The sequence below is a fragment of the Colletes latitarsis genome, chromosome 2 (assembly GCF_051014445.1).
Source record: "Colletes latitarsis isolate SP2378_abdomen chromosome 2, iyColLati1, whole genome shotgun sequence".
Taxonomy (NCBI): Eukaryota; Metazoa; Arthropoda; class Insecta; order Hymenoptera; family Colletidae; genus Colletes; species Colletes latitarsis.
The window spans coordinates 27,705,914-27,728,677 of NC_135135.1; the positions used below are offsets into that span (position 1 = coordinate 27,705,914).

The window sequence follows — 22,764 nt, forward strand, 5'->3', positions numbered from 1 at the left end:
TGAACTCGCGGGACAGTTCGTGTCCAATGGAAAGATATTTCCGTTCGAGTGGAGCGCCGGACAGGTTTACTGCGATTCTTTTACCGTGCAATCGTGGAGGTTTACCGTGGGTATACAGGGTGTTCGGCTATCCCCTGGGAAAAATTTTAATGGGGGATTCTAGAGGCCAAAATAAGACGAAAATCAAGAATACCAATTTCTTGATGGAGGCTTCGTTAAAAAGTTATTAACAATTAAATTCAAAAATTTCAAATCGTTCTGGAAAAATTAATTTCGGTTGCGGGGGTCCATTACAATCATTTTTGGTGAATAGACATACCCTCGAAATCCTACGCATTTTCGAGAAAAAAATTGGAGAAGGTGTGAAATTTTACGATGAAAAAAAAAATTTCAAATCGTTTTGGAAAAATTATTTTTGGTTGCAGAGGTCCATTACAATCATTTTTGGTCATTAGACATACCCTCGAAATTCTAACCATTTTCTAGAAAAAAATTCGAGAATGTTCGAGGGAAAAAAAAAATTTCAAATCGTTCTGGAAAAATTATTTTCGGTTGCAAGGGTCCATTACAATCATTTTTGGTAAATAGACATACCTTCGAAATCCTACGCATTTTCGAGAAAAAAATTGGAGAAGGTGTGAAATTTTACGATGAAAAAAAAAATTTCAAATCGTTTTGGAAAAATTATTTTTGGTTGCAGGGGTCCATTACAATCATATTTGGTCATTAGACATACCCTCGAAATCCTAACCATTTTCTAGAAAAAAATTCGAGAAGGTTCGAGGGAAAAAAAAAATTTCAAATCTTTCTGGAAAAATTATTTTCGGTTGCAAGGGTCCATTACAATCATTTTTGGTAAATAGACATACCTTCGAAATCCTACGCATTTTCGAGAAAAAAATTGGAGAAGGTGTGAAATTTTACGATGAAAAAAAAAATTTCAAATCGTTTTGGAAAAATTATTTTTGGTTGCAGGGGTCCATTACAATCATTTTTGGTCATTAGACATACCCTCGAAATCCTAACCATTTTCTAGAAAAAAATTCGAGAAGGTTCGAGGGAAAAAAAAAATTTCAAATCGTTCTGGAAAAATTATTTTCAGTTGCGGGGGTCAATTACAATCATTTTTTGTGATTGGACATACCCCCGAAATCCTGCGCATTTTCGAGAAAAAAATTCAGTACGGACGGAACTTTAATAACTTTTTAACGAAGCCTCCATCGACAAATTGGTATTCTTGATTTTCGTCTTATTTTGGCCTCTGGAATCCCCTATTAAAATTTTTCCCAGGGATGGCCGAACACTCTGTGTACCACGGAAGATTTATTTCGCTGTCGTCGCCAAACTCGAAGCGCGGTCTTTGTTCTAGTACCACGATAAACTTTATAAATAAATTCCACGGGATCGTAAGTCAAACATGGATCGAATAAAATAATTGAACGTCCACGAAGCGTGTCGGTGGTTTTTAGGTTGTTGCAACGTGCAAAAAAGTTTCGTAAAAATCTTTGTCCGTGACGATTCGCGGTGTTTGCCTCGTTGGCTCGAGTTTTATCGCGGGTCGAGAGACCATGCTTCGCGCTCGCGACAAGATGAAAATAAAGAGACGAAACACAAAGGGCCCGCTGTTATTTCTGGACGAAGATTCGGTTTCCGGCCGCGCGGCACCAATTTGTATAATTACTGTTTTCTCTGCAAGCAGATTTTCTCTGTTCCCTTGCACCCAGAAAAAACTTCGCGGGCTCTTAGGAAAACGACCGCGGGCGTCGGTGCGTCATCGTTTGCCCCTTCCGGTCCTTTTTCCGATCCGTTCCATTATCATAATTGGCCTACGATTCGTCGCGAGTTTAAATTAAATTTATTTTACGTTGGGTGTTGGGTTTGTGAGAAATGAGATAGTACATATGTACAACACGAGGTAGTGACACTTTATTAATTGAAACACTTTGAGATTACATGGAAAGTACCCTTGAAACGATTTGACAATATCACATTAGTTGAGAAACGTGGATGAGAGTGAGAATAGAATGTAGAGAGTTCGTTACGGTACACTTATTCGCGGTTAGAGCAAGACTGGGAAGATGGCCGAGAACTTGGCCACCACGAGGCATCGATGCATATGATCGATGCGCTCGCGTGTCAATCATGAGCAGGTGACCAATTTTAGTATTTAGCGCATCTTTCTTTGAGCCGATTAGTGCGACGATCATCTTCCCCATGAGTGCACAAAGCGTGCGTGCGAGGTGTTGCCATTGAACGCCGTGGTGAGCGAAATCTTAATTATTTCTCAAGCATATATTGTTTCCAAGTTTCGAGATAAGTTATAAATACGTTTTTAATTAGTAAATTAATACGGTATAACGGGAAGTTTGAACTTTTTCGTCGTTTCGGAATCAGACGGCGAATCGTTCACGAAATAACCATGCAGACGGCACTCGAGCGATAGGATCAGCCGGCTCGCGAGTCAAATAACAAACAACGAAAGAGAGCCTTCTGCCGTTTAGGGATGCGTGAGAACTCGTAATCAGCATCTATTCGCTTAAGATAACCAGTCGATTCACGAACCCGATACCGCGGTGCCACGTAACGAACATACGTAAGCGGGGGCCTCGGTACTCATGGATTGGAGGCACGACCGTGAATACACCGAATTAAGTCTCGCACCGCAAACCCGATTCCCTTTAGCGAACAAGAGCTCCTCCAGCCTTTCTAACGATCAGACTTCCAACTCCGTAGGGACAAAAGAATACCAACAAAAACGCTGTCGATCCTAACGCAACAGCTTCGTGTCTCAACGTTCAGAATTCCCTTTTGCGTCTATTATCACGATAGTCAAACGACCTAAAAAGCGAGTTTTATCCACCCCTCTCTCTCAAGGTTTTCATCTTGATTCAAAGTCTTCTTTAAATTCTGATAGAGTTTTACTTGTAACGACACTTCCAGGTCGCTCGACCCACATTTCTCTTTTGCCTTTGGTCAGAACGATCGCTATGACATTAACTATAAATCGGGGTTTTCGACCGATCCAAGGAAGACCCGTTCCAATCTCTCACCCTACTTTTCCAACGCAGCGATGATAAAGGAATCGTGAACGTTGATCGAAATAGGTCGTGAAAGGGACGCAGGGCCGGGAGTCCCTGGGAGCGCAATTTGGCAGCTCCTTCTTCCTGTTCTGCGGGCGTCTCTTTGCGGCAGACGTCTCGCTCTCGCGGTAATTGCAGAACGGGACGTTACACGGCCCCACCCCTCCATCCGGTTTTTCATTTAGCCCCTTTTAGCGTCGACCTTAAAATAAACTTTGTAGCCCTGCGACTTCGTCGTCGTCGACGTCGTTGTCGTTGTCGTCGTTTCCCGCGGCTCTCTGTAGCTTTCTCCGCGATCCTCCCTCCTCCCCTTGGCTCTGGGCGCCTCGTCAGTCGGTCGAAGAACTGCGTCGAGGAAATGAAAGAGGGAGAGAGGGGGGTGTGCGCCGCTTCGAGAGACACCCCAAAGAGTTACAGCTTTCAATTTAGTAGTGCAAACACTCGCCGCGAGTTAATATCTGCCTTCCATTTCCTGGCCTAACCTCGTCACCGTTGGGCCCCGCGAACGAACTACGCGAAAGTTGTCGCCGCTCGTTTGCCCGGTTACGACGACCAGACGACGGAGGAGAATCCTCTTCGCCGGCGGAACGATTAAATCGGTATAAATCGCGACCGTAATCCGGGCAACTTGGTTGCAACGACGGTGGAAACTCGGTACACGGGAGAGGACGATCACGCGTCTTATTACTATCTCGTTGACGCAAATTGGATACTGACTGCGAAGCTCAGGTGATCAACGCGAAGACGCGTCGCGTTATCTTGTCGCACGACGCGCTGCAAACCTTTGATTTCTTTTGCTCGACTTTGAGAGGATTTGTTTTGTACGCGGGTGAATCATAGGAACGGTAATGTGTGTTTTGGTACGAGCGATTAGATAGGATTGGTCATTTGGAAAATAGTCGATGGATAGTTGCGAAATGGAAAATTTCTTTTCTTATCCGTGCCCGTGTCGCTTGGGTTGTTTCGACAGTTCATACGTATTTGTCATGATGTGAAGAAGTTTGGAGACTACTGGTTCGAACAGTGAAAGGGTGAAAACCTAAAATAGGGCATTGCGGTACTCTTAGAGCGAAATCAGTTGGCTGTTCCATCAAGGTCATCGTCGGAGTAAATTCCACTTATAACGATATCTAAATAGAGGGGTAGTTGGTGACGTTAGTCGTGCAAGTGGCCTCGAGGGGCCACTCGATTCGACGGCCAGAGTGTTACGGACATCAGTCACCCGGGCCAAGTGTCCCCATCCTAAACCGCTCTTGGACACCTTTCCTTCGAGTTCCGACTCGAGAAAACAGAGAGCCGGGTACCCCTTGATTCATGCTTCACTCGTGCATTTATGCTAATGGATCGGTCAGTCGACGAGCGTATATATAGAAATAGTCGAGTATTTAGGAAAGAGCGTAGCCCCCTGGTGGCGAGTTCGCCAACCGTCGTCATATTTATAGGGCGCTTTTAATCAAAACGAAAGGAGCGCGCGAGACCCTAACCCCAAGTTCAAAGGTCCAAGTTAATGCTAAACCCGTGATTAAAATGTGTGTTTAGGTCGCAGATCCGCCGCGAGGATGTGAGCAACGATGCCCGTAGCAGCGCGTGAGATCGTGATCGCCCCGAGATGGCCGCGACGCCCGTTGTTCCGCGCGCTTCAACGTGATCCCTCGAGGCAAGGAGGCAACGCGAGGGATCGGCCGCGCCGCCGAGCGATGCACTGAGTCCACGCCAGCGGCGTCGCACCACCACCGAGGAGGACACACGCAGCAGTCGACCGCCAGCGATACCGAGGTCAGGATGGAGGAGGTGCGGGGATCACCGGCGCGCCGGCTCTCGCAGATCCTCGACCCGATCGCGCGGCTCGCCACGGATTTCGGCTCGAACTCGGCCCCGTGCAGCCCGAGACTCGGCGTTCGGAGCCACGAGGCGTCGGGGATGGTCCAAGGAACGGCGGAGGGTGCACGGAGACAGCAACAGTCCGGCCCGGAGTCGAGTAGGGGGGGCCAGTCGAGCGGAGCGGAGAGTCCCCGACTCTGGCCGCGTCAACTTCGCCAGGCACCGGCACCGCCACCGCGACCCAGACACGCGAACAACAACAACGCGACGGGCCAGCATCAGCCGATCCCCGGCAGCCTGCCGCCGCCGGTGCACAACAGGGACTCCCCGTACGTGAACGTGCCGAATCTGCTGTTCCAAAAGGAGACCAAAGGGTTCGCGGAGACCGCCAGGAGCGCCGGCTATGTCGAGCTCAGGGAGACCAAGCCCAAGTGCAGCCCGTACGATTTCACGTCCGAGCCGAGCGGCCACGTGGAGTACGCGGACAAGCAACGAACGTTCGCCGCCCAGACCGACCTGGACGCGACGGCAGGCTGCTACGACGCCAAGGATCTCGCCGCGTTGGCCAGGACCAGGTCGAACTTCGACCCGGGTCCCTCGCCGCGCGCCGGCCATCAGCACTCCGACCGGGCGTACTCGTTCTCCGGTCGACAGCCCGAACCACCTGCGGCCAGGATGTTCGCCGAGGGACGACTCTTCGTCGAGCAGAGAACCGCCGCGGCCAGCTCGGACGCCAAGAAGGAGAAGCTCGAGAGCAGACCCGCCTACAGCGCGTCCAAGAGCTTCGATGGATACTCGACCGCCGTGGAGGAGCTTAATTGGCAAGAGAGGTGCCTCGAGCTGCAACTCGAGCTGCACAGAAGCAGAAGCCAGGCCACCAGGGTGCGGGACATGCTTCGCGAGAAGGTGAGTACTGCTTTCTTTACGCAACCGACGTCCATTTTGTCGTTCTCGGTTTGCCTCGGTCTACGCAGAGTCTCGCGACACTGGCTAACGCGTTCGCGGGCAGTAAACATTTTAACGAGCTGCAAAAGTGGTGATTTACGTCGAGTGTTGCAATTCTGCTTAATCTACGCAATATGCTAGCTGAAAGAAATTTTTAAACACACATTCACGAACGTGCTAAGTCCACATAATCCCCTTCACTTCTTAAGTTCTTGGTCGTTATTGGGTAAGGCGATCACGAGCCAAGGTCGAGCCAAGAACCCAAACAGTGGGAGGGATTGGGCGGGGCGTACGAACGATTCCCCTTGTCCGTTGCGTCGTGTAGCTTGTGGGTAGCGTGCCAACATCTCCTCTCCCAATAGTAGAAATCGTCCAAGTATTGCAAATTTACAGTTGCAATTTTATTTCTATAGTTATTTAAACTGTTAGCAATCGCGTTAGACTATCAGAGCCACCCAAACTCCGTGCATCGAGCGAAGTTTGAAAACTGTTATTCTACTTAGTCGCGCGTGGTCGAGATAGGATGAAATTTACGCGGATGGAATGGCCGCGTCGGCGTTTAGGGTATCCGGGAAATTGCATTGGCGTTGCAGGGCGCAGTGAAAAAGGTAGCCGACGAGATGGCTCGTCTCGGGCGTCTCGACCCATATTTTCCGGCGAGTCCGCGGGGACCAATCGCGTCAAACGATCCGTGACTAAACCAATAAGCGATCCCGTTCCGTGCCGCCGGCGAAACGGCCGCTGCCCGATAACCCATTCTGTTTTCCGCGTTACCCCGTGTTCGACGATCGAACGGAGGGCTTCCGTGAAACGAGTCGCTTGTCTGGAATCGACGACTCCACCGATAGAAAATTCATTCGCGATTCCAGAATTCCTGGATCCGACGAGGAACAGCCACCAAGCACCGCCCTTTCGATTCCCGATCAAATTTCGCGGGTCTCTACGTTCGAAAATAAGGGACGCGTATCTGCTACCGTAGATAATTCAATTTTAACCCTTCGTATCGATAACTGACCGTCCATGTTTCGACGTTCTTTGACATAAAAATACAAATTTATGGAAAAACGGGAAGCGCGAATCGGGGGGCTTTATGGCTCCTCGCCTCGAGTTATACGAATCGAAAGCGAGTTCGAACCCCGGTCCGCGTTACGATCTCGAAACGATTTATATCTTTCGCGGACGGTTTTATCCGACGCTCGACATACGTCAAATGAATTGCAGGAGGGTCAAACGTGCCGAGGAAGGGGACAAGCGCCGCTTAGGTACATACGTCTTTAGTATGCACAGTCACGCGTCACGATTTAACGCGACCACCCTAGATAAGGCACATAGCCGCCGGTATGGAGTGCGGGGAACGGTCTCCTCGCTTCTTCAAAACCCACTCGTGCCTCTTAAACGGAATTGAATCACTTACCGGGAGGAGGAGACTTCACCGCTTAACTCGTTATTTTCTCGATGTCGTTTTCTGTCGTCTCGCGAATTCTGCGTGCGGGGGACCGCGAACGCGCCTCGGACTCCAAACGCTCGGATTCTCGAGCACCGTGTGCACCCTAACTGTCTCACGACTCGACGTTTTATAAATATTCAAACACTAGCTCTGCGTAGGTTCGTCGTTACATAAATACCAATTTTATTAATGCACGTGGCTCGTCCATCCCTGGGGAAAAATTTAGTGGGAGATTCTTGGGTTCAAAATAAGACGAAAGTCAAGAATACCAATTTGTTGATCGAGGCTTCGTTAAAAAGTTATTAACGTTTAAAGTTTCGCCTGTAGAACGGCAATCTGCGAACAGCTACGTGCATACAATAGTGGTTCTCACTCAGCATGAGAGACTCTACTCACTGACGTATCGACAGCCTTACAGTTTCCTGAGTGAGAGCCACTATCGCGCGTACGCAGCTGTTCGCAGGTTGCCGTTCTACAGGCGAAACTTTAAACGTTAATAACTTTTTAACGAAGCCTCGATCAACAAACTGGTATTCTTGATTTTCGTCTTACTTTTGCCCCTAGAATCTTCCACTAAAATTTTTCCCAGGGATGGCCAATCATATATTTATAGAAATTGAAATTTCCGAATTCGACCGATTTGTGAAAAGAGATAATTTTAAGATTTATTTAACCACACTCTGGTACCAACATCGTACGAATATTTTTCGATACGTTTCTTTGATGGGTTCTACGGTGTTCCGTATCGCGACATTGCACCGCTAGGTTCTTCCGAGAATCGCCGGGAACTCTGGCCTCGCCTCCTCTTCCTCGTTACGCCGGTGTTCTGGTCTAACGAATCGCGCGAACTTGGACGCTGGTCGTGGCACGGCATGGCAGTCGTAGAATCAGCTGACGCGACGGTGAGAGGCGGCCGTGGGCTCCTTATCGGTTTCGTATCGCGCCTCCGTGCCGAACCCCGTTACGCGTTCGCTTGCATCACTCTCGGATCGTTGTCCTGATTGACGTAACGTTTGTTTACAACGCGGCTGGCTCGCGGCGAGATTCCTTCTCGGCGATTACCAGCGCACGCGAAACCACCATCGCAGCCGCTTCTCTACGCTTGGCGTTTCCTCGCGTCGATCGCTGGACCTCGATAAAACGTCTCGCGAATCGAACGGAGAAGTAACTAGAATTTCACTCGATTTATTTAGCGTTAATGTTACAGGTATACAAAAGCTCTCATCGTTAATCTTTACACTCCGCTACATCAGTGTTAAAAGGATAAATATAATCCTAATCGACGTAGAAGATAAACTACCTTATCTTCTTTAACACTTTCACTCCCACGTCACCCATATGTGGGTAAAAATTAATTCTCAAGTTAAGACGTTGAGGGAAATAACTTTGGATAGAATTTTGAAATTTTAACAAGGTTACAAAAATAAATGCCGAAACAAAGTTTAGGTTATGTAGCTTACGATGGTCTGAAATCAAAATTTTACTTCTGCAGAATATTATACAGCAATCTCCTTGGGAGACAAAAGAACGCAGGCCTAATGCCTAATCTCCATGAATGCCGCCATTGCTCATGGACCGAACAATCCTTCAGTTTATACTGCAGGATTTTAAAATCGTTCGGTAGTGTCATTTGTTTTTTAAATTCTCTACGGATTTCTAGATATTGTTGAGAGGTAACGAGTGGTGGTCGATCGGAGGGGAAAAAGATCGTACGATTTCGCGATCGATGCGAGCTTCGCGTACGCGGGGGCAGTTTCCTGGAAATTGCTCACGTGCTCCGAGAGTTGACCTTTCGTCGCGTGACAAGGGCCTACATTCCACGTTCACGGTCGCGCCACGGAAATAGTTCAACGGCAGTAGGCGGGGGTGGAAGATAGCGAGCCGGAGCTACCGACTATCCCGCGTATCGCGGTCTTTAATGCCTCTTCAAAGGGCATTAACGAGTAACGGCCTCGTAAAAAAATTAACAGCACTCGCGGCGCGCTTCCGGCGCGATACGATTTTCCTGAAAGTTGAAAGCTCTTCGTCGTTTCGTAAAAATGGAATAAAACGGGGGAACGGGAAATGCCTTCAAAGCGTACGGTAGCACGAATATTGGACTTTTTGTAGCAAAAAGAAAAATTATTGGAATATTGTTTGGTCCGTTGGATATCGATTGTTTAAGAGGCGCTTCTCCGAAACGTGTTTAATTAAATTTTCCGGATAGCTTAATCGTATGGCGTGGAATAATCGTAATTCGCGTGGACTTCGAAATTATTTTAATTTTATTTCGACCTTACGCGCCAAATAAAAATATCGAAACGAAGGTATAATTCGAACTCGATCCTAACTTATTATCTGGTTCGACCGCAGCACTAACGATAGAATTCGTTCTTATTTTTATTCACCCGAATTACATTTTCCCGCGGTTTTCAGCGCCGAACGTTGTCGCGCATTAATGCAGACAAACTGCGGTCGAAAAGGGTGAGAACAGGGTCTGCGCACACGTCCGTACGCGTGTGTATTCGTGCGGGGGTGGTCGAGGGTTGGAGAGCCCAACGAATAAAACGTTGACGAGAATTCGGCGAGGCGCGCTGAGTCGGAAATTATACGGCCGCCTCCGCGAGGCCCGCCATATTTCGACGTTTTTGCCAGGCCATCCCTCGCGTTCCACCCTCCTTCCGGTCTCGGTTTTATTCCCAACCCCGAAACATCCAGTTAAACGTAGAATCGGTAAATACCGTAGCAGCCGTACACACGCGAACGTGTTTTTCGTCGCCTCTTCGTTCCTATCGATTTTCACTTTTCTTTTTTTACCCCGTTCGAGACAGGCCCGTGAAATTGCAGATCGACGATCGATATCGATGCAGGATAAAAATACAAAATTAGAAATAAAAGAACGAAATCAGGGAGAAAATTATAAGCAAAGAATATGAATAGGATATATCGAACACTGTTTAATCTTGTCGCAATATTATTTACTGTTAACTAAATATAGTAGTACAGTATTAAGATAAATGAATTCTTGAAATAGGCAATTAAAGGTACGTTCTGTAGGACTGGTTGTAACGCTTGTAGATCTCGATCTATTAGGAACGACGACCGCCAGTAATAATTATTAATTACTTCGCGCTAGAACCTGTTCGTAATTTTTATTCGAAGGACCATAAGCACAACATTGTGCATGCGATGAAGATGCCACGTTAAATAAACGCGTACGCTCCTGTAACCAGTGTTAAGGCGCGATCCGATTAGTGATTAACGATTACGATTACCGTGCGATCGAATGAATTATTAATGACTGATATCGACTAATAAATAATTATGATCCACGAATACGTCGTCGCGGGTATGATTGAGTAATAACGCGGTGATTATACTTTTGATTACGATCGCGTGCATAAGCTAATAAAATGGGGTGTTAATAACATTCGTGAATTTTTATAAAATATTACTTTAAATTTAAATGTTAAAAAGCACAAATTTTCGTATTTATCTTTAATAACCAGGGTGTTGACTCCCATAACTTTCGTGGAGCCGATTTATTTAGAAAATAGATATTATAATGACTATTTACAATCACGTTTATTTATTATCAAATATACAGGGTGTTCGGCCACTTTTGGGAAAAATTTTAATGGGAGATTCTAGAGATCAAAATAAGACGAAAAATAGGAATACTAATTTGTTGATGGAGGCTTCGTTAAAAAGTTATTAACGTTTAAAGTTCCGCCCGTACTGAATTTTTTTCTCGAAAATGCGCAGGATTTCGGGGGTACGTGTAATGACCAAAAATGATCTTAATTGATCCCCGGAACCGAAAATAATTTTTTTAGAATGATTCGAAATTTTTTAATTTCGACGAAAAATTTCAACACCTACTCGAATTTTTTTCTAGGAAATGAGTAGGATTTCGGACATATGACTCTTCACCAAAAATGATTGTAATTGACCCCTACAGCCAAAAATATTTTTTCCAAAACGATTTGAAATTTTTCAATTTTGACGAAAAATTTGTCCACGTTCCTGAGTTTTTGATGGCCCAAATTACCCCTTGAAACTAATTAATTTAAGTAATATTGAAAATACATGACGCGTCCTATACTATAAAATGTTTACAATTCCAAATACAAGTATAGCGTCGACAGTCGACGATTTTTCCAGGAGAGAATTCGGTTGGAACCTTCACGAACGTTCCTGTCGAGAACGATACGCGCGAAAAATAGGAGAAACGTAACTCCGGGCGATCTCGCCGCGTTTGATGAATAAATTACGGCCGAACGATCGTCCCCGGGCGTATTGCCGCGCGTCTTGGCTCGTCCGCGAGGTATTAAAGTCGCGGGGCATTATGCCCCGTCGAAAGTACAGTGTCGTTGAAGCGCGCGAAGAAGTTGATGCAGTCTAGCCTGAGAGCCTACTCCCGGGTCGGCCATTTTTATCCTCACCGTATATTCCGTGGTCGCTTTTAAGCGTCGTTTTGCATAGATCCGGGCCAGGTACTTCGGGGGCGAGGCTGGACGAGCCTCGTCTTAATCTTCGTTAGAATTTCTAATTTACCGGGGAGCCCTAACTTCCCCCCTGCCCCGTGTCGTCCCTGCATATTTCGTATCAACTTCATAATCCTTCGAAAGGAGCCACCGTCGGCTATAGTCGTCGTTCCGCTCTTTTTCACCCCTCTCGTTCCCTTTGCCTCTTCGTCTCGTGCTCGTTAGTATCTCGTTCTGGATCGAGACAGCCTTTCTCCTTCGGGCTCGTCTCGCCGCGATAAATTGATATCGCGGCGGTATAGGTGTCGCGGAAGCGACGGTTGAATGGACTTTTTACGACACCTTTCGTAACAATGTTGGAACTATCGTTGTTGGATTACCGGGTTTCAGAGACAGAGCTGAATTTCGTCGTAATTCTGAGCGAATAGCTTGCGCAATAGCGAAAGTGTGATTGTATTTGAAATGATCTCCCGGGGGCCACGGAGTGCCTACTTTCCGTTCCCAGGATTTTGTTTGCGGATGCTTTCAAACGTACACCGTGTTCGCCTTATCCATTCGCAGATTCTCATCAAAATTTTACAAAATATCCTAGGGCTGAATTTTTGCAAATTTACCGTGCTTTTCTACGAGAGAATAAATAACCATTTATTTGCGTGACATTGAATTACTGGTGGAGGTGCGTATGTAAAAATAGGAGTAAATTTCTTCAACTAGTCTTTGCAGTCGTTTCAATATCATTGATACCACAAAGAACACCATAATTGTCGGTAGTTATAAAAATTTAGTCGATTCAAGAAATTTACAATCGTCTAAAATCAAAGTTTCGTAGAAAGTTGTATATTTGGAAATAGCGTTGAGGCCTTTTTTCGGGGAGACACGCGTCCCACTGTTCGAAATAACGGACAATGGCGTCTGCTCGTTGGTACCTCGTTATCTACGACGACGACGACGAGGACAGTGGCACCCCAGGGTGCCTAAACAAATATGGGCGCACGTACCGTGTACACAGGTAGTCGGTGTATATTGTTCATGCGTCCTATTAATATTGCATTCCATCGGAACGGTGTGTACGACGGCCGCGTTCCACATATAAAGTCCGTATCAATATTGATTCGCTCCAGACGGCGTGAATGGAGGGCCTCCGTGCAAACAGACGGGCCTTCCGATGCGCGGATTTCAAAAGCCTCCTCGGCTCCTCGACGCGAGCCTGCCACGCGGCCTCCTACGGATCCCTGGAAACTCCTTTCCAACGTTTTCAGACCTATTTACGGATGAAACGGATGTTAACTTCGCGTCCCTCCCTCCGGCGCCCTCCCCCCTTCTGTCGCTGGGAACGGAAAGGATATTGAAGGCCGAACGAACCGAGACCCTTCCGGCTGAGCATTTCGACGAGCTTTCACGCACTCGCGGCGAATATTGGAAATTGGAGGGTAGTTTCTGTAGCCTCGACGTTCGATCGGCGGGTCAGAATTATGGCGAATCGAATTAGTATTCGGGCATCGTACAATTTGTGCTTCAACGTCTCTTTGATATTCCTGAGTCGATTATACCTTACGGAATAACTTTCAGATACTTTAGCTCTCTGTAAGTAAATATAAAACGCTTATGTACTGTGCTTACGCGACGAGAAGGCTAGTGTCGACACCCCTACTCTAGTACCTGCCCACTACTTCCCCTACTACCGCGTATTGGCCAATGTTTGACCTGGTTATAGTCTTCAGATCGGTGCCTCCGTCCCCACTCCACTCGCGTATCGTCGCTATTGGTCGAAACGGCGAAAATGAAAGGCAATAGATGGAGCCAGCAAAGTCCCTATCCCCTGTGCCACTTCTCTAGTAACTTAAACCGTCTTTAAAGACATTAACATTACATATTTAAAAGTCCATAGCCTTCAAAAAACACTACATGAAATTTCCTACAAAAACAACCCCCTGGATCCTCCGTGTAAATAAAACACAACTGGCGGAAGATCGATAAACGTGTACACTTGTGCTCATTATCCAGTCCCGCGGGGGACAGGGAATTAATGCGTTTCGGGATTTCGGGTAATTTTTCGCGGGCGTAACGAGGCGTTTTGTCCGTCCACGACACCCGCAATATTTGCGTTCGCGGTCCCATTGAATTTGGCGCGCGATGTGAATAAAATTCGCCCGTCGGAATTACGCTCGAAGTTTGCAGGGATGATTCGACCGCTGACCCGGAGGGGCGATAAATCGTTGTCGCGATTGGTGACGATGCCGTTCGAATTATGAAACGGGCGGCGACGGACGCGCGCCAACGTTTGCCTCGACGTTGAAGGCAAACAGACGAGGCGCGAACTAGCACGTATTTTCGCGTGAAAACGCACGGAAAAACAATAATAATACGTAACGAACGACACGAACTTATCATTCCGTTCGTGACCGGGAACGAAGAAGCAAAATTGCCGAACCGCGAGATAAATGGCGGGACGCGACGATAGTGCACGTCAGTGGCCAAATAAAGTATTCGAGTGTCTTCGTGGACGTTGGACGAATTCTTGGACGGTGCAACGAGTCATTAGAACCGTTGCGGGCCGATTTCCAAGAATAGGACTATTTACTCGGGAAAATATAATTAAATATTGTGGTTTCTATATAGTCCCTTCTTAATTCGAACATCCGTTTATTTCGACTTCCAGGAGAAGTAATCACACAGTCACGCAGAGTGTAATTACATAGTTCTCATAGTAACAAAATACCTCCTGTACCTGCCACCAGGAGGCTACGCTCTTGTCTCTCTCGCAAGCGCTCAAGTGACCCTTCTGTTCCTATACATATAAAGTAATCATCGTTTTAGGATTTTTATCAACCGAAGAAACTATTAAACGCCTGAACTTATCCACGAAACCGAATATTTACTCTTGGTAGCTTATTTTTACAGCCTCCTTAAAATTAAAAACTCCTATCTAGATTTATCTTCTTTCCCATAGCCTCGAAGCCTCGAGAATTAATTTGTTCGAAAGTAAACGATCGAAACAATTTATTCGAAGGGAACAAATTAATTCACTGGCTTCGAGGATTAATTTGTTTCCCCGGTAAAAAGTCACGTGTTAATTCTTGGAACGGAAAGGCTTCTCTGTTACCTAACGGAAGAAAGTCAGAGCTCAAATATTGTCACAGCTTCCCAAGACCCGGTACACGCAATTTCAAAGTTAAAATACGACGCGAGTAAACGGCCGCCGGTGTTTCGTAGGAAATCCACCCCCTCCAGAGAGGGGGGGCGTTCGAGAACAAACAGCGTCGCCGTCCGAAAATAGCGGGGCTCGACGTCGATTTTCCACGGTTGCTGTCGCCGATATTAATTTCCAAAAGTTGCGTCCGATAAATATCGCGGGACAGGGAGCGCGACCGCGCAAAGGAAATGAAACGGAACGAGATAAAGGACGTCGACGTTTGAAAACGAGCCAGATACGCTTCGTCTGCCGGTGTCGTATTCGGTTCCAACGGACTCCCGTTGGCCGTTTCCACGCGTCGTGGTATATACCTGTGTTGTCGTTTCCATACGAAGGACACGCATACGCGCGAACGAGTAGGTGTGCGCGTCTGGAGGGTCGGGGCAAAGTTCTCTTTGAGGCGACTGGGCTCTTAGATGGGACCAATTAGAGACACCCTTCTGCAGTCTTATTCGTTCGTCGCGTCTTTGGCGCGGTGCCCTGCGCCGCCTGAGCCAGCTCCTTTCCTGCGAAACAGGAAACAAAGCGCGCCGGAAGAAAATGAGCCGACGGGAACCGATAAACGATACCCGGAACTTTGCCCCAACGTTTGTTCGACACCGAAAGCCCGCTGGATACCGAAACTGCGATCAGGAGCAATTCTTTCGTATCGTCTTTCAAAGCATCCTCCGAAAAGTGTAACATTTTGGCCGGATTATATCTAATAACGTGTCCTCGAAAACGATACTTAATCTTTAGACAGTTGGAAACCCTCAATTTCTCATTGCGAAATTGTTAAAACTCATGAGTTCTATCTAGATTTAGTTTCTGTAACATCTACTCTTGAGAATGAATTTCTTTGGTTCAGTCAATACATCGAGGAAAAGCTTGAAGATTCAAAAGAGTTTCAGTGTGCAACGATTAGTGTGTGTAGAGGGGCTTTGAGGCTACACTACGATTCCTAGATCACGAGCCGTGTAATCTACCCCCTGGTCGCTTGATGCCAAAGGGTGTTACCCGGAATTATTGGCCCTCTCGACATTCTATCGTCGAGGGTGCTTAAGCAACGCCATCTTGACTCCAAGTACCATTGCACGTAAGTCTATATTATTCCAAGCGATTCTCGCGCGACTCTTTCGCAACTCGGTACATCGAAATTCCTACCAACGACGTTATTACCGAAGGGAGAAGTATTCGCGGACGGATCAGACCCGGAATGATGGCGCGAGATAATCGACCGATCCATTACGATGAAACATTAACGACTCTGGTGAGGCGCGAGCGAATCAACGTAGTGACGGACACGCTGTGGGGACACTCGCCGGGTATACAAATCAAGATAATGGCGAATATTTCACGATAATGTAACGGGTGGCTGAATCGTATAGGTCCCAGGGGCGTTCGGTACACAGCGACGTCATCTGTATCAATAGCGAAAGCTCGCCGGAATTCTACGCTTCTCGTTCCTCTCTGCCTTGTTGCATAATGCCTGGGACGCAATGGCTATCGATAAGTCACTCCTATCCCTATCGAGAGAAGCTCTGCCCGAGACGACGCCAAGATACACGGCGTCACGGCGCCCGCGACGCCAGCAGAGTGAAAAAGGCTCCGGCGAATACAGAAAAACCCGAACACGTGTTCCGGTCGATATTAATCCTTAATCGCGTGGGGTGGTTTCGCGGCTTAGGGTTTACTCTAGTTTACGGTTCTCTATTACCGTATTCACATTTACCGTTTAACGATCTCGGTTAGGAAGATCAAATTGTTTCTTGCCTCCCGTCTATATTTATATTTATATCTATACCCATCTGTGATTAAACGTTCTTTGTTTTTGTTCCTTCGTCGTTGTTGGTCTTAGACGCCAAGGTATTGAATTGTCGGTCGAGAAGCGTATGTATGTAAACTCAGGAATGCCTTAGTTTATAGCAGGCTTAGACTCTAGAACTAAACTCTGTTAGACTCGGGAGTGTCTCTGTTAGACCAGGACTTTATCGTTCGCCACGTTGTGCCTCTATTCAGGTTATATTCTGTTATGTTTCGTTACGGTGTAGATTATGGTCCTCGTTCTGAAACCCGTCTAATCCTGGGCCTCCTCGGAACTTCGCGTTACGAGTATACCAGATTTCCCATATTCTGATCCTGGAGCCCCAGCGTCATGGTTCCCGAACGACCAAAGCGCGCGAGGACGTTTTCACGCCGCGAAGGCGAAGCAACGGAGCGTAGTTGTCTCCAACAAGCTAATGAAATCGGGTTGCCGTTGAAATTGTCGAAGAAACGACGCCCGGGCGGGTAGTTTTCATGCTGATACGGGGGCGGACGCATCCGCGCGACTCATTAGACCTCCGGTCACCTGTGCGCCATATTTTTACCGCTGTTTCCCTCCGCTCTAGTCAAGAATCTCTCTTTGAGGCAGACAGGAAACCCACGCACACAGCGTCGCGTCGCGAATGTACGGAAAGAGCGACTCGACTCCGTTCCTTTCGTGGCACGGAACCCTCAAAAGTCCCTCTCGTCGCGGGCACTCCGACGACTACGGGGGATGAGTGTCAACCACACGTACAGGGTGGCTTTTTTCCCATTCATACACCCTGACGACACTGTGGCCGTTCGCGAAGGTTTTTTGATCCTCGTTGAAAAGTTAATGTTCAGACAAATTCAAAACAAGCTGTAAAGCGACTTGGAGGATTCGATTAAGAGGATCAATTTACCCTAAAAATTCGTACAAAGTGAAAAATATGTATACGTAAAATAGTGCATTTTTCTGATGCTAGAAACTGGAGTCAATAATTATTATTTTCTATTTTAATCGTAATCGTCTCAATTTTACGTAACTCGAGGCACAAGCTTTCGAATAATAACGCTAACCAAAGTCGTACCAATAATAGGAAATGAATTTGGCAAGGAACAACGTAAATATCGTTGGGACAAAAAATAAAAACGAGCATTTAGTTAAGGTTTCACTTAGTAAGATAGAAATATATTTACAAAGTTAGAACGACGTTCTAATCGCATTTGCAACAGTTTGTGTCGTTAGTTACGGGACCACCCTGTGTAAGGCTGCACGCACGGCCAAGTGGACGAGAGGGGTCGCGCGGACGAAGGGGGGGTACGAGCTCGACGGAAAATTACAATTTGCGAACTCGTCGTTGCGACCGACGACTACGTCGGATTGCATGGCGTCCGGGAAGTCCGGACATCGTGTCCAATTAGTAGCCAAGACACCGGGAAACTTTAACGAAATTCGAGTTCGGAGAATTCGCGTCTCAATTAAAACTTGCCGTCCCGTCGACGGGGTTCGGTCTGCCCGGGGGCCCAGCCGAACTTCGTCCACGGATTTTTCCGATTCGTGCGCTTCCCGTCGAGTCATCGACGCATTTAGCGGCCCGTTCTCTTGAAATAATCGCCGTCGGCCGTGCCAGATTCTGTTCCGTGCGAATTAAGAAGTCGTAACGCCCGCCACCGACGAAAGGAAACCAAAAAATTGCGAGTTCCTTCGCGCGGAGTCTTCGTTTTCCCGCCATATTGGCAGCCATCTTTCGTATGCGGTAATCCGTCGTATGAATTAATTGAGAGATACGTAAGCGAGAGAATTTGGATTCTCTTACAATCTCGATAAGATTGTCTTTTTTCGTGAGAATTGTGTTAGTATTTGTTCACTGTTGAAAAATCATTGGTTGAAATGGAGGTTAAGCAAGATCGTGCCAAGACGTGTTCGTTCGGCGGCCATATTGGCAGCCATCTTTGATATGCAATATTCTCTGTTACATGAATTGAGAGACACGTAAGTCTTAGAATTTCGATAAGATTTTCTACTTTTCTTTTTTCGTGAAAGTTGTCTTTTAGTGTTTGTTCGATGCTGAAAAATCGTTAGTTGAAATGGAGGTTAAACAAAGATGGCGTTCGAGTGGACGGCCAAGCGACGAGAAATTTTGTTATTCTTACCTCGTTTTCCTCCCCTTCCTCGAAAGAAAAATGAATTCTCCGCGAAAGTGTCGACGCGTGACGCGCATGCACACGCATTGCCACAATGTAACTTATCGATGCAAATGAGCAGTGCCATTAACGCCTGTTACGCCTCGCGGCAAACATTCCCGGTTTATCTTTACGCGGCGTACGATCCGTCGTCTTAAAACCAACAAGAGATACGGGGGACCCGGTGGTATATTATCGCCGAACACCTTGCGTCCGTCTCTTCTTTCGTTCTTTTTAGTCTCAGTTTCAGTCAACAACTTTATTCGCCAGACAAAAGAGTAAAAAAGAAAAACAAACACTGGACACCGGTGTCTCTCGGTGTCTAACGTTAAATTTCTTTTAATTTGAATCTTTTCTACGAAGTTTGTTTAAAGATATTCTACACCCTGTTTCGCGTATCAGTATATTTCAATACTTGTTGCACGAACGCCCGTGGCAAGTCTAATTTAAGTTCACCTTTTTCCAGTCATTTAAAATAGATAAAGTGGTTGTTTCGATACGGTCCAGGTTTGTTTCGGCTGTCGCTCAGTCCTGGAGACTAGCTGGAATCGGGACGACGTCAGATCGATAATCGACGAGCCCCGGGTGTCATCCGGAAGAATACGATACGACGTACAACGGCCGCGAATATAAAGTCGAATTTCTAGCCCGTCGTATATCTTGGCCTATGTATATTTTTGCATCGAAATCGCTTCCTATAAAGATAACCTGGCCAGACGAGAAGAGAGCCTCCACCGCCTTTCGTAGACGCGTATTCGTTTACTTCTCGGTGGCTTGATACGACCTCCCCTTGGACCAAAGCAGTCGCGAAGCCTCGAATCGTTCGCCAACGAAACAACACACGCACCAGCGTGCAAGAAACTTTCGAGTTTCTACCAAAAAATTGCGATCTAGAATATCCTCTTTGAATTTGTGAAATTATATCCACTTGGATGAGACCCCTAACAAAAGTTAACTTATGAATTTTTATAACTGTCGTACGACAGTTTTCCATTTTCTTCGATCATCTCATTGGAATACAATTTATTATTTAAGCCACTGGCATATTTATTATCAAAATCCTAGATAGATTAGATTCATAAAATAATTTAAATATCAACTCCTAACCTGGTCCATATTTGTCCGAATATTAGTCGAATGTTAAAATATCGAGGAGTAAATAATTCGAAGAGGTCCTCCTGTTCTAATCAAGGCCAGCTCATTTATCTCACATTATCAAAATCCTAGAATTTTTAGATTCTGCAAATAATTTAAATATCAATTCCCAACCTGGTCCATATTTGTCCGAATATTATTCGAATGTCAAAATATCGAAGACTAAATAGTTCGAAGAGGTCCTCCTGTTCTAATCAAGGCCAGCATATTTATCTCACATTATCAAAATCCTAGAATTTTTAGATTCTTCAAATAATTTAAATATCAACTCCTAACCTGGTCCATATTTGTCCGAATATTATTCGAATGTCAAAATATCGAAGACTAAATAGTTCGAAGAGGTCCTCCTGTTCTAATCAAGGTCAACATATTTATCTCACATTATCAAAATCCTAGAATTTTTAGATTCTTCAAATAATTTAAATATCAACTCCCAACCTGGTCCATATTGTCTGAATATTACTCGAATGTCAAAATATCGGAGACTAAATAGTTCGAAGAGGTCCTCCTGTTCTAATCAAGGCCAGCATATTTATCTCACATTATCAAAATCCTAGAATTTTTAGATTCTTCAAATAATTTAAATATCAACTCCTAACCTGGTCCATATTTGTCCGAATATTAGTCGAATGTTAAAATATCGAGGAGTAAATAATTCGAAGAGGTCCTCCTGTTCTAATCAAGGCCAGCATATTTATCTCACATTATCAAAATCTTAGAATTTTTAGATTCTGCAAATAATTTAAATATCAACTCCCAACCTGGTCCATATTGTCTGAATATTACTCGAATGTCAAAATATCGGAGACTAAATAGTTCGAAGAGGTCCTCCTGTTCTAATCAAGGCCAGCATATGTATCTCACATTATCAAAATCCTAGAATTTTTAGATTCTTCAAATAATTTAAATATCAACTCCCAACCTGGTCCATATTGTCTGAATATTATTCGAATGTCAAAATATCGGAGACTAAATAGTTGAATGAGGTCCTCCTGTTCTAATCAAGGCCAGCTCATTTATCTCACATTATCAAAATCCTAGAATTTTTAGATTCTTCAAATAATTTAAATATCAACTCCCAACCTGGTCCATAATTGTCCGAATATTATTCGAATGTCAAAATATGGAAGAGTAAATAGTCGAATGAGGTCCTTCATTTTAATCTAGTCGGTCTCGACAACATGGCGGTCGTAATTCCGGAAGTTGACCGAATTCGATCCTTTGTTTGAGAAACGGGGCTGCGTTGGAACCGGTTACGAATGCAGGAGTTCGTACGAGACGGTGACGTTGGTCGAGTCGGTGTTGGTGCGTGCTCCCTGGGGCCGGCGCCGCGACGCCGGGCGTCTTGTCTGGCGAGAAAAGTTCTTCCGCGCCAATAAGCGGACCGCGTCTGAATAAATCGAGCCTCGCTCGAACCGGACCACCCTATGACTTTTCCGCGCTGCATAATGCTGCATCGGCGACGCCGGGGAAGACCCGACATCCGGCTGGATGCAAAACTTCTTTTTACATTCGTGGGTCGTTTTTCTTTTTCTCTCCCCACCCGCTACTCTCTCACTCTCTCTCGTTTTTTTTTCGAAGTTTCGAGCATCGTTAAATCTGTCGCGAGGACGGCCGTGCGTGTTTGTATTTTTTTAATACCCTCGGGAGTTTCGCGAAGAACATAAATTTCTTCTTCGTTTAACGCGCCCGCCCGCCAGGCCAGGATTTTCGTGCTCTCTCGATCCGGGTTTATCTTGGGCGTGTACGTTTTCCAGACGAAATTCGTGAGGAAACTTGGCGGAATCATTTCTTGACTACAAGTTATAATAGTGTAATTATTTATAGTAGGGCGTTTTTGAACCTTGGACTATGGTATTACAAAATAAATCATTGCACGATGTTGATTGTAAATAAAATAAATTTTAATCGATGGGGTGACTTTAGTTAGAGGTTGAAGAATATTAGATTTTTTATTTAAAATTCAACCCTTCTACGGAGCTAATTAAAAGAAAAGAATACCAAGAGAAAGTGTCCTTCGTAAAATTAAATAACGTTCATCCTTATCGTGACAAATTTCAAAGAGCAAGCATCTCTGAAGAAAAAGGAAGGAATAACGAGAAATATTATTACTAATTTAATTTTATTCGTTCGATCGTTGCCACGAGGAACGAATAGTATCACCGTTTCTCTCTTTTTCGAGAAAATTTTCATATACACGATGAAACGTGCGCGTCAGTTTCTCCCAGAGTCTTGGGATTAAAGGGTCAAGCGTGTAGCCTTCCGCTGCAGACCCCGACTGCGTGGTTTGGACCCGTTTCACCGAGAACGATCAAAGTTTTTGCGCACGACGTTTCTTCAGAGCCCTTTTCGACAAGGGACCCTTTTTGACCCGACTCAGGGAAACGTACTCGGCGTTCGTGCATGCTTTAAATTCCACTTTACAAAGCGTTCTGCGACGCAGATTTCAGAAATCTCTAGACAGACCTCGGAAATAGTTTCGTACCTTTCCTACCCTCAGGGCCACGTTGGGAAATAATTTTGCGAAAAAGATAATAAGCGATTGGATTCTTCGTCGATGTTATTTGTTATAAATTATTAAAGTTGGCGATAAATATGTAGTACTAACCCCTGGGAAAAATTTTAATAGAGGTTTCTAGAGGCCAAAATAAGACGAAAATCAAGAATACCAATTTGTTAATGGAGGCTTCGTTAAAAAGTTATTAA

The 22,764-nt window shown here is 45.6% G+C and overlaps 1 protein-coding gene across 11 annotated transcripts in view; it reads left to right on the forward strand.

Annotated features, from left to right (window-relative positions):
• LOC143345790 (uncharacterized protein CG43867) overlaps positions 1-22,764 on the forward strand; it is a 166,867-nt gene that overhangs the window by 13,522 nt on the left and 130,581 nt on the right. For 10 of the 11 annotated variants that reach the window (XM_076773229.1, XM_076773301.1, XM_076773263.1 and 7 more), the window contains exon 2: positions 4,620-5,807. In XM_076773229.1, coding sequence (XP_076629344.1) covers positions 4,863-5,807 — 945 coding nt within the window. In that variant the 5' untranslated portion in view covers positions 4,620-4,862. Of the gene's footprint in view, positions 1-2,245; positions 2,262-4,619; positions 5,808-22,764 lie in introns of those variants that run through there. The other variant, XM_076773257.1, reaches the window with a different exon arrangement.